This window comes from Microcaecilia unicolor, chromosome 4, assembly GCF_901765095.1.
Source record: "Microcaecilia unicolor chromosome 4, aMicUni1.1, whole genome shotgun sequence".
NCBI classification, from domain to species: Eukaryota; Metazoa; Chordata; class Amphibia; order Gymnophiona; family Siphonopidae; genus Microcaecilia; species Microcaecilia unicolor.
Window position 1 is genome coordinate 60,700,818 of NC_044034.1, and position 12,653 is coordinate 60,713,470.

At 45.1% G+C, this 12,653-nt stretch overlaps 1 protein-coding gene across 1 annotated transcript in view; it reads left to right on the forward strand.

Moving 5' to 3' along the window:
- Nucleotides 1-3,186: 3,186 nt before the first annotated feature.
- FDX1 (ferredoxin 1) overlaps nt 3,187-12,653 on the forward strand; it is a 40,678-nt gene continuing 31,211 nt past the window's right edge. The window contains exon 1 of the mRNA XM_030199382.1: nt 3,187-3,447. Within this exon, the coding sequence (XP_030055242.1) occupies nt 3,284-3,447 (164 nt within the window). The 5' untranslated portion in view covers nt 3,187-3,283. The remainder of the gene's footprint in view (nt 3,448-12,653) is intronic.

A 12,653-nucleotide genomic window follows, 5' to 3' on the forward strand; every position in this document is an offset into this window, starting at 1 on the left:
ATAAATCCTTGGAGACAGGGGAAGTTCCATGAGATTGGAGAAGAGCAGATGTGGTCCCTCTTCACAAAAGTAGTGAGAGAGAAGAAGCTGGAAACTACAGGCTGGTTAGTCTCGCTTCGGTTATTGGAAAAGTAATGGAAGTGATGCTGAAGGAGAAAGGATATTGAATTTCCTGAAATCCAATAGATTACAATATCCGAGACAACATGGTTTTACCAAAGGTAAATCGTACCAAACTAATCTCATTGAATTCTGGACGTGCGCTAGATGTAATCTACTTAAATTTCAGCAAAGCCTTTGACACAGTTCCTCATAGGAGGCTCTGGAATAAATTTGACAGGCTGAAGTTAGGACCCAAAGTGGTGAACTGGATTAGGAGCTGGTTGACAGACAGAAGCCAGAGGGTGGTGGTTAATGGAATTCACTTGGAGGAAGGAAAGGTGAATAGTGGAGTGCCTCAAGGATTGGTGCTGGGGCCGATTCTGTTCAATATGTTTGCGAGTGACATTGCAGAAGGGTTGGAAGGTAAGGTTTGCCTTTTTGCGGATGATACCAAGATTTGTAACAGAGTGGACACCCCAGAGGGAGTGGGAAAACATGAAAAAGGATCTGCAAAAGCTAGAAGAATGGTCTAATGTTTGTTAATTAAACTTCAGTTCAAAGAAGTGCAGTGTGATGCACTTAGGGAGTAGAAATCCAAGGGTGTTAGGCAGTGAGAGGCTGATATGCACAGACAGGGAGAGGGACCTTGGGGTGATAGTATCTGAGGATCTGAAGGCAACAAAACAGTGTGACAAGGCAGTGGCCATAGCCAGAAGGATGCTAGGCTATATATAGAGAGAGGTGTAACCAGCAGAAGAAAGGTGTTGATGCCACTGCACAGGTCATTGGTGAGGCCATATCTTACTAAAGACATATGAGAAGAGACTGGAAGACCTGAATATGTATACCCTAGAGGAGAGGAGGAACAGGAGAGATATGATACAGACATTTATAGAAACAAATATTTTCCAGAGAAGGGAAAATGGTAAAACTAGCGGCCATGAATTGAAATTGCGGGGTGGTAGATTTATGAGTAATGTCAGAAAATTCTTTTTCACAGAGAGGGTAGTTGACACCTGGAATGCCCTCCCGAGGGAGATGGTGGAGAAAAAAAAAACCTGTGACCTGCCTTGTGATTTCAGCAGGGAAGAGCAGGTTAGGATGAACAGCACAGCTGCTGCCTGCTTGTGGCTGCAGACATGTCAAGTCACATGCATTTATAGCCCTTCTCCAGCTCACACGCATTTGTGCCGCGATCTCATGCATTTTCTCCTCCTCACTTGATGATCTACTTCTTCCTTGTCCCAGACTACTGGGCAGCCCAGTGCCTGACACAGCTGTCCCTGGGCGCCTGGACTCTTGGATCACTGCTGCAGTCCTCTGGTACTCCTTGCATTTTAGCAGGCTCTCCCAGACTTGCCAGGTCCTGAAATCTTACAGGGCCTCTCACTCAATTTTGCTGGCTTTGACCTTCCCCCTTCTACAGGTGCATGGATCAAGCCAGTCTGGCCATGAGACACAAACCACTGCTCCAGCCTTCTACCGGCCCAGGCTCCTCCTACCAGGCTCGATTCTGCCTCCTACTGGTCTCCCTGAACACTGCCAGACCTGGATTAGAGTGCCATGGGCTTGCACTCTCTCTGTCACTCGCACATTCACTCTCTCACACACACTCTCTCAAACATACACACTCTGAGGAAAACCTTGCTAGCGCCCATTTCATTTGTGTCTGAAACGGGCCTTTTCTACTAGTTTGTTATAAATCGTAATTTGGAGGGGCTGGTTCTAGGGACACCCTAGCACTGTTATATTCATGTAGAGATTTTTTTCTCCTGGTAAAGGACCACTAAAACAGACATCATGTTATGAGAATCGGGTGCTCAACATTCAGAGTTTCTATCTATTTATTTATGACATTTATATCCCACATCAAACACGAATTAGGTTGAAATCTGGGAACATTTAAAATATTTTTTTCCTGTGCCTAGATCAAAATAGAAAGCTGGTTTGTGGGAACTTGCTCCTTTTGTTTTGTGGAATGCAGTGATATATTATAAAAATGCACTTAATATTATTTATTACCAGTATTTACTACTGGTTGATATAAAGCAGCAGTTAACCAAGTTGATGTCATGCTTTTTAATATAATTGTTTAACAGCATTTCTCAGTATTACCCAAATGCAAACACAATTATAATGTTAAGTTTTGAATGTTTCTGAATTCTATTATTCTGTCTCACTGTATTTCCAGTTTCGGCACAGTATGTCATCAGAAGGACAAAATATAAGAAAATCAATGGACTGTATTAGGGGCTTATAGTCCATTTAGTTTTGTTTAAACAAATGAGAGATCGGCATGAAAGAAAACATTTATTTTTATTATTTTGACTTATGAAAGCCACTTGGCCCTGAAACATGCTAAAAACAGAATAATCTATTTGTACAAAAGAGATTAGGTGAAAATGTGATCCCATGTGCACCAACAAAAATTATAACGCCAGCCTTCCCAAAACAGATTACAACAGTAAATGGACCCATCAGTAAACAGGATAGCCTCAGTCAAATTTGGCCATGTATTACTGTATTGTATAGTACAGTGTAGCACAAAATACAGACTTTATTAGTGCTGTTTCCACCAGCTACAATAATTTTTGAAGTTGTTTTAGTGATATCCAGTTTTTATTTCATAATACTTATATCTAGATATCATATGGGGAGCCTTTCAAATAAATTAAAAATGTGTTCTCCACCTTTTAAGGCACTGCTTATCCAAGTGGAACAGCTTTTCACTTTTTACAGATGGACTATTCATAAGCAGTCCCTTATTTGTAATATATATATATATACTACTACTATTTAACATTTCTAGAGCGCTACAAAGTGTACGCAGCGCTGTACAAACACAGAAGAAAGACAGTCCCTGCTCAAAGAGCTTACAATCTAATAGACAAAAAGTAAAGCATTTAAATTTAAAATATTTAAGCAGTCAAGCACAAGAGAACAGTCACAGATATATTTTTTGCTATTGTTTGTTTTGGGTGAACTAGTGTGGCGGCAATATCTCCGCCTCCTGGCTTCAGCCTATATCATAGGCTATATAAGCTCCCCGCCCCGCTTTAACTAACCTAACCTCTTTGGATTATACAACCAACCCCTATTTACTGAGAAGGCGGAGCGTTACGGGAACTTTAACCAGGTGGGAAGCTGGCTGACACAGGCAGCATATACTGAGCCACGGGAGATGGCTGTCAGTACCGCCGGTGTCGTGCGACTTCTCTCCGCCTGTCGCACGTTAACAACATGTGGTCCTAGTCTTCCGGCAGCTCTGAGACCGGGCCGTGGTTGGCGGGCGTGCTGGGCGCTAGGGGTAGGCCCTTCTTGTCATGTTCCCAGCCGGAGCGTCAGGTAAGAAGGCGTTAAGCTTTACGCTGTCCCCGTGAGAAGGAAGCGCAGTAGCGTTCTTAAGTCACGGCACGCTTCTATGTTATAGTATTTCTACCATGGCGAGCAGGAAATTATTCCCTGTGTCGGAGGCTTATTGCGACATGTCACCTGGGAAGCCGGTTCAGGACTGTCCATAATGCTTTGCGGAGCGGACGAACGGCAGTGATTATAGTTTTGCAGACAGTTTCAGTTACGAACTCTAAAGGTTAAGTGTTGTTCAAACTTTTGCCACACTGCCTGCTGGGATACGTAGTCCTGATCTTTGCCTTTTGTGACTGATCAGGCAGGCCTTATTGCATTTTACCATGGGAGGCTGAGTGAGAGCCCTTATTCTACTAAAACTTTGACTATGTCTGCGAACCTATATTTTAAATTAAAATGAAGTTGTAAGAGTTGTGGCAACGTGTGTAGGATCAGCAAAAAATATTGATGGAATTTGGGTGATTTACTTAAGATTTATGCTGATGCTGAACAGATTTTGCCCATCTAAGCCTTTTTATTTTATGTAATCCATTTATAACCCGCCTATCCAAACATCTAGGCAAGGTACAATAAAACGCTCATTAAAAAAAAGCACAAACAATGCATAATCTCATAAGTAACAAACTCCTAAAAGATAGTAGCTGTGAAAGAATGCCCTTGAGTACCTTGGCTTCTGACCTCCCTCTTTGAGATAAATGGTGAGCAAATGAAGCTGACTTGGCACTAGTGTTACATGAACTTGTTTCTAGATGTTTCATCATGAGAGAGAATGACTTGAAAGATTGGGAGTGCAGAGAGGGGCAGGGGGACAAAAATTTCACCCATCCTTGGCCGTTCTCACAAAGATCATTCCATCCCCACAATTGCTTCCATCCCAACCTGTACCCATAGGAGTCAATGCTATTATTTACTTGCTCACTGTCCTCGGCTTCCTCCCAACCCCAGTGGTCTCCAGTGGGTTTTTTTTTGGGTGGTATTCACTACTCAACCAGTGTGTGTTCCAAGTCTCAGTGGTGGTCTGGCTGCTTCTCTGGGCATTCCAAACCATATTCTAGAGTTGTTGGAGATTTTGACTACACTCTCATGGGAATCCCATGGACCACACCCTTCTGTTATCATGACTTTCTAATATTGGTTTAGGGGGTGTAGTTCTTGAATGGTTCTTTTCCTATTTGACCACTCTTTCACTGGGCACACTGGCTCACAATCTGTTTCCCATCAACTCGTAGTGCACCTCAAGGCTTGTCTTATTGCGTATTTGTATTTTCTGTGTATTTGCTTCCAGGCGCTAAGTGTGTGATCGTCTTTTATTTCTGTCCATGCTCGTTCGAGTTTCCTGGTTCATGTTTTTAGTTTAACAGTTGCCAGTGGACTGAGAAAAAAAAAGTTAAAGAGCAGTGGGGAAAATGCCAAGTGTCTAGCGATAGTAGCGGTATACTTATGCAGATTAGGACTATGCGTTTCCCTGTCTTGATCATTGGCTGGTCAAGAGCACATCACAGGAAGGGGCGGTCAATGCGCTTAACTGTTCAGGTGTTGGAGCTCCTAGAGTTTGTCATAAACTACCCCAGGTCCCACCTTCTCCCAATCCATCAGCTTTTCTCCCAAAAGTGAGGGCAGACACCTTGACAGAATTAGCCTAGTGGTTAGAGCACCGATCTTGCAATCCAGAGGTGGCCGGTTCAAATCCCGCTGCTGCTCCTTGTGATCTTGGGCAAGTCATTTAACCCTCCATTGCCTCAGGTACAAACTTAGATTGTGAGCCTTCCTAGGACAGAGAAATATCCAGTGTACCTGAATGTAACCTTGAGCTACTAGTGAAAAAGGTGTGAGCAAAATCTAAATAAATAAATAAACAGCAAGTAGGTTACAGCTCGGCAAATGTTGAGATTGATGGGCCACATGTACTCAACAGTGCATGTCACTCCCATGGCACGGCTCCATTTGAGAGTGGCCCAGTGGTCTCAGGTGACTGGAAATCTAGCAGATGAAATCCAGATTCTGCCAGAGTTAACAACAGATGCATCTGACTTGGAATGGGGAGCTTATGTAGATGGGCTTCACACCAAGGGAACTCATTCTGCTCAGGAAATGGATCTTCACATCAAGCTTCTCGAGCTCATGGCCATTTGGAATGCTCTAAAGGCTTTCAGCGATTGGCTACAGAACCAAATTATTCTCATACAAACAGACAACCAGGTTGCAGTGTTCTTTGTAAACAAGCAGTGAGGTATAGGTTCTTACCCCTTGTCAGGAAGCAGTGAGAATGTGGCAGTGGGCCCCACTTCGAGCCATAGACCTGCTAGAAAAGGAGAGCTGCCTTGCGGATAAACTGAGCAAGGTTTTTGAACTGCACGCATGGTCTCTCAACACAGACGTATCCTGCAAGATCTTCCGAGCATGGGGTGCCTGCTCAGTGGATCTTTTTTACCACTGACCTCAACAAAATCCCCCAGTTCTGTTCCAGGCTCAGATTACACAGCAGACTAGCGTTGGATGCCTTTTCCCTACATTGGGGAAGGGACTTCTGCCAGGGTACTTGTGAGCTGGATTGGCTACTGTTGGAAGCAGGATAGTGGGCTAGATGGACCATTGGTCTGACCCAGTATGGCTATTATGTTCATATGTTCTGTATGTGTATCCTCCGATACTACTACTACTACTATTACTACTATTTAACATTTCTAGAGTGCTACAAAGTGTACGCAGCGCTGTACAAACACAGAAGAAAGACTGTCCCTGCTCAAAGAGCTTACAATCTAATAGACACAAAGAGAGAAGCCTTTGCTGAGACTTGGAGCAAGACCGGGGGATTATGATCCTGATTGCGCCTTACTGGCCGAGGCAGATCTGATTTCCTCTTTCGGAGTTGTCCTCTGAAGATCCGTGGGGATTGGAATATTTTCGACCCACATCATGCAAAATGAGGGCTCTCCTGCATCCCATCTTCCAATCCTTGGCCCTAATGGCCTGGAATTTGAATCCTTGGAAGTTGCATCAGAAGGCGGGTTCCAGCAGAGAGAAGTCCTTGGAGCAGGCCTGTGAAGATCGCTGTCGGCTCAGCTGGTGGGAAGAAGTGCTGGACCCACGGAGAGGGAGGGGGCACTGGAAATGTGGGAGAGGGCTGCTGGACCCACTGAGAGGGAAGGGGCACTGGAAATGAGGGAGGAGGCTGCTGGACCCGAAGGGGGAGCTGGAGAGAATGGAGAAAGGCACTGGACCATTGAGGGGGAGGGAGGGGTTAATATAAGAACCTAAGAATAGCCATACTGGGTCAGACCAATGGTCCATCTAGCCCAGTATCCAGCTTCCAGCAGTGACCAATTGAAGTCACAAGTACCTGACAGAATCCCAAAGAGCAGCACGATTCATGCTATTGACCCTATGTCTTTACCCATATCAATCTCAATACCAGACTATGGACTTTTCCTTCAGGAACTTATCCAAACCTTTTTTCTTTTAAACCCAGATATGCTAATGTGGGGACTGTGCCGATGACTGCAAATTTAACGGAGCACCAAGTGGGGGCATTTCCAGTATTTTCTATTGCAGATCATGAATTAACACACTGTACCTGCTCCCAGTTAATGTGGAAGCAATTAGTGCTTCCTATTTAGGAAGTGGTAAGTGGTCCCACATTAACTCCACATTAGTGTTTAAGGATAGCTTGTTAACTTCCAGATGCCTTTCGTGCCCACTCCACCCTTGCCACTCCTCCGACACCAAAAGCTCTAAACACATGATTTATCACACAGTAACTGCTAAATTACCACAAGCCCCATAACACAGCTCTGGATTTACTGTATGATAAGCCACACAATAATTGCTAAACACAGTTCAGCAGCAGGAGTCCCTAAACATCGGTGCCATCTTGTCTTCTCAAGCTGGGCAACCTGCTGTAAAATTACCTTCTGTGTACTTTTTCAAAACTTTTACCTTTTCTCTCTCAGGCTGTAGGTGCAATGTTTCTGCACAGGAACAGAACAAAGATACAATGGCCAAATTCTATATATGGTGCCTGAAAAATTGGTGCCAAAAAATTTTATAAACCATGTCCAAAGCTAGTCATACTTCATAAAGTATATACATGTGCTGTTCTTGCACCTAAAATTTTAGGTGCATCCATTTAGGCTATCTAAAATGAGGCCTAAATACCTGCACTTAGGCGCAGATCATGTGTATTCTGTAACAGTGCACATAGTTTTAAGGAACACCCATAATCTGCCTATTCCACGCCCATGGCTGTACACATTAGAATTCACATGCTGGCTAGAGGGAAGGAGGAGAGAGATGCTGGACCCATAGTGGAGAAGGCTGGAGGGAAGGGAGAGAGAGAGGCACTGGTCCTGTGGTGGGGGGGGCTGGCGGCAGGGAGAGAGGCACTGGATCCGTGGGAGGAGGGCTGCTGGAGGGAAGGGACAGAGATGTTGGGCCCTTGTCCGGCTGCTGGACAGAAGGGAGAGAGGTGCTATGCCCTCGAGAGGGGGGGAGAGAGAGAAGGGAGGGGAAGCGGCACAGAGTGGCAATGCCAGACATGGGAGGAGGTATATGGATATAGAGGGAAGACACTAGACATGGGAGAGAATAGGAACACAGAAAGGAGATGCTGGACTTGTGCTGGGGGGGGGGGGGGGTGCACAGAGAAGTGGTGCTGGACATGGGTGGAGGAGATAGGGACATAGAGTGGTGGTGATGAATGTGGAGAGATGGGCACAGAGAAGATGCTGGACAGGGAAGTATATGAGACACAGAGAAGAGAGATCCGGAACATGGGGAAAGTCAGATGGATGGTCAGCATGGAGAAAGAAGAAATGTTAAATGGGCAAGAGATCTGGTGAGTGAGTTGAGAAGACAGGGAAACAAAAACCAGAGCCTGGGACCAACGTGATTTGAAAAATAAAATGGACAACAAAAGGAAGAAAAAAAATGTATTTTCTGTTTTGTGATTAGAATGTCAGATTTGAAATGTGTATCCTACCAGAGCTGGTGTTAGATGTAGCTAGGGCCCAGGGCAGAAATTTAGGAGGGGCTCCAAAGCTCATTATCAGGCCATGCCTTCTTCAGCTTTCAGCAGACTTAAAGCTCTCTCTGGCTAGGGGGCAGTTGTCCGAGTTGCACCCCCCTAACACCATCTCTGACATATGCAATTTTGCACGGTATAGGAAGTACATATCTTTCTATTTCTGTGATGTGGCTTCTTGTGGCTTTAGGTTAATATATGTTTATCATTTTTGGTCAGCTATTCTGTATTTGGCATTTATGTTGTGTGTGTATGTAACTCAGGTATTCTGTTAGCATGAATTTTCTATGTAGCTGTTATGATTGTGGTCATAACCCCTCTCAAACTTACCTTTTTCCTGGTGGTCAGCTTCTTAGCTGGCGTCTGTTTCCTGTGTCTGGCCTTTCTGAGCTAGCGCTGTCTCTCTATGCTCTAATTGTTTCACTATACTGCACCTGTGTGTGTTGCCTGAGTTGCTCTACCTCTCTTTGGGTGTACTGGCTTCAAGTGCTTCACGGTGCTGCATTGGTGTGGGTTGGGCCTCTCTGGGTTTCAGTGTGCTCTCTGGGCCAGTGTGCTGTTGCCTGGGTCTAGGGAGTGTGACATCATCAGGGAGGGCCTTGATAAGGAAGTGGTGGTGTTTCCTTCAGAGCCTTTGCAACGGTGGTGTTTGCTTTAGGTAGGGTGGTGCAATGTGCACTTCTGACTTTGTGTCTAGTTTCCCTGCTTGCTTTTGCTAAGGTCCAGGTTAGTGTTAGTGCAGTGTGCACTGGTGTTTGTGTGTTTAGCTTTCCTGCTTTTCCCTCTTGGTTTTGGAAGCATTGCTGTGTGTAGGGCTTTGGAAGCTCTGTTGCTGATAGAAGTACTTCAGGGTTTGGTGTTGTTAGGAACATTGCAGAGTTTGCTGTTAGAAGTACTTCTGGTGTTTGTGCTATTGGGAGCATTGCAGTCTTTGCTGTTGGTGTTTGGTGCTTTAGAAGCACTTTTGGCTTATGTGTTAGCTTCCCTGCTTTTTCCTTGTGGCTCCCCTGTCTTCCCTTTGAGTGCTAGGAGCTCTTCTGGTTGCTTGCCAGAGTAGTGCTTAGGAAGCACCTTGTTAGTTTTGTATCTAGCTGGCTAGAGCAGTGCTTAGGTAGCTTGTTAGCTTTGTGTTTAGCTTGTTAGTGTAGAGCTCTGCTTGTAGCTTGGTGCTTAGTAGCACCTGTGTTAGCTTTGTGTTTAGTTCCCTGCTCTGTTAGTTTAAGGCTTAGGAAGTCCCTTTCTTGAGCAGGGCTTAGGAGCTCCTGTTTAGTATAGGGCTTAGGAAGTCCTTTTGTCAGTTTACTGTTAGGAACACTCCTGCTGGTTTTGGGCTTGGGAGCACGTAGATCAGTTTAGGTTTAGGAGCACTTCTGTTTCCAGTCCTGGTCCCTGTGTCATCCAGTATCCAGTAAGTCCTGCCGGCTACTCGAACCCAGGAGCTCAACTCCTGGGGGGCTTAGTAGCTAAGTGCAGGTGAAGCTGTGTGGACCAGTTCGGTGTTCCAGTCCTGTGTCCTCCAGTCCGGGGGATTCCAGTCCATGTGTTCCGGTTCGCTGGGCAGTGCCTGCAGTCCCTGCCGGTGTGCTTGCCCAGTGTTGGTTGGTGGGTTTTGCCTGCTGCTGTCACTCCTCGGCAGCAGCCCAAGGGCTCACGTTTGCTCCAGAGCCCGGCCCCGCGGGCTCTGAACCTGAGAACCTGACAGTAGCATTCTGTAGTAATTTAGCTTGTTCAGTCTTCCTGATAGTGGAAGGGATATTTGTGAGGGGAGGCAGGGATTTTGTTGGTCCTTGTTCTGTATTGTTTGTGAGTTATAGAACGACAGTTGTACAGAATATTTTTTTAATACTTTAATAAAATGATATATACAATCATAACTGTTCAAGGATTGTGTGGATGGGATCAGACAGCGCTCACAGGGATGGGGACAGAGCATGCAGGGACAAACTTCGTCCCCGCATCATTCGCTTTACTATGCCATTGATAACCTGTTTCTGCCAGCCTTATAAGCATGATATTTTGATCCACAGTTTTGAAGGCTACTGAGAAATCCAGCAATACTAGTATCTGAGGTAGATATCCCATCACGGTTTCTGTGCAGATAATCAAGAAGGGACACAAAAACTGTGTTCAGAGGTAGTTCTAGCCAGTTGCTTTGAATTAGCCCATAACATAGGCAACCGAGACCCTTGGGCCCGGAGTATTAATTACAATGTATAATAATAACTCGAGACACATGGTAATTTCTTAAACATGGCAAAACTTGGCCGCAGCTTTATTTTAAATCCAAACAACTTTATAAACATAAACCCCCAGGTATACCCAATCCAATTAGCTTGCGGCTTGGTAGCCGACCCAGTCCGCCGTCACAGCAAGACTGACCAATCGTAAACCGAGCTCCCCGCCGTACAGCAAGGGATCTCAACCATAAGCGCAGCTATCCCAGCTGTCTAGCTTATACCATCAGGCTTGGGTACCCTGCCAAAGCTGCGACAAATATACATAGTACAAATTCATAATCACTCGGGGAGGGGGGGCCGGATGTTGGCTGGTGCTCGGACGCCGAGCTCAGCCCAGGGGTTTTAAATCCCCCCTTTGTCCCAGCCCCTCACAGCGGGGAGCACCTGCGAGGCAGGGTCCTGACCTCTCCCCTTCGCTCGCTCCCCGCTGCCTCGGGCATGCGGGCCCATCGGTGCATGGCGCCATGTTAATGTCGGCTCCGTGCACCGAGGGCACTTTGCCTCGCTTGTTGTTAAGTTTAATACAGACTGTCTGTTGTAAAGGTTTTGCCAGGAAAGGAACGAGCTTACTGTGAGGAGCCCCTACTCGCAGCTGTCCTCTTTACAACACAGAGTTCAAGAGACTTCTCCCCTTAGTGATTCTTTCTGACTTAAAAAAATTGTTTTTTAAATGTTTTACTTAGTATTTACTTGCAATTTGAATACTTTTATTTTGGCAGTTAACATAATATTGTGTCGTCCTCAGGGGGTGCTCACTCACAGTGATATCCAGGTCTGCAGGTTGTGGCTTGTAATGGCTGCTAGCCCTTGGTATATCTAGCCCTGGGTTATCTATAGACTAAAAGAGAATCCTCCCTGTGCTCTGCTGTTCCCATCAATTGGTCCCACCCCCTCTCAAGTTCCAACCAGTTTTTAACCTTCAAAGGAATCTACCTGGGGAAAACAAACAAACCAATAACTCTCAATTGTTACTGAAACTCTTTATTGTACAACAGCATTAGGGTCTCAAATACCACAGGTTTCCAGCTTCTTTCCATGCAAAAGAACAAGAAAATAAAGATCAATTCCCTACAACAATTTACTTCCATTCACTTCCAAAGATGCTAGGCAATTGTAATTTGCAATTTTCCAGGCAGCTTCAAAATCCTGTGCCAGATTTTCAGGCCTGTCTGCACTTGCTGTCTCCCCTAAGCAGACTCAATACTAAGGTGGAATTATTTCTCCCTTCTCTTTTTGCCATTAAACTGCAGCATTCCTGGGAGTAACCACCTTCTGCATTCACCAACCCTCTCTTTTGGGAATAGTGAATCAACAGAACTCCCACAGTCATTAGCTTAATTAACTGCAGTATTCTAAAGAAGGCATCAGTCTGCATTCACCAAACTCATTTTAACATTGTTCTTCCCATTTATTTTCTGGGTTTATTTCAGTCTGCAAGTAAATCCTTTTACCATAAGCTGACATAATTTCTTCCTTCTTTACATTTCATAAGGCACTCTTCTGTACTAGCAAACCTAAAGCTTTCTCTCCCAGTTTGCCTTATGGGTCTGTTTCAGCAAGAAAAAACATTTACCAGGGTTTCTCTGCATAAGGCAACTTCCTTTCACAAAGGATATTTCTCTTTGAGCAGGGACTGTCTTTCTTCTATGTTTGTGCAGCGCTGCGTATGCCTTGTAGCACTATAGAAATGCTAAATAGTAGTAGTAGTAGTAGTAGTCTTTCCCATTTTCCCAGTTTCTCTGGTCCTTGCTTCCAGCTCGGGCAATTCCTTCCTATCCAGTCTTATCATCCTGGGACCACCAGCTCAGCTCCCCAAAGGCTCTGACTTCTAGGTTTCTCTGTTCCCTCCTGTAGCTGGCCCACCTCCCAAGAGACTTACCTTCAGTTACATTTCTTTAAGGAGAAAAATCCAGCAGCCTAGTTGCAGC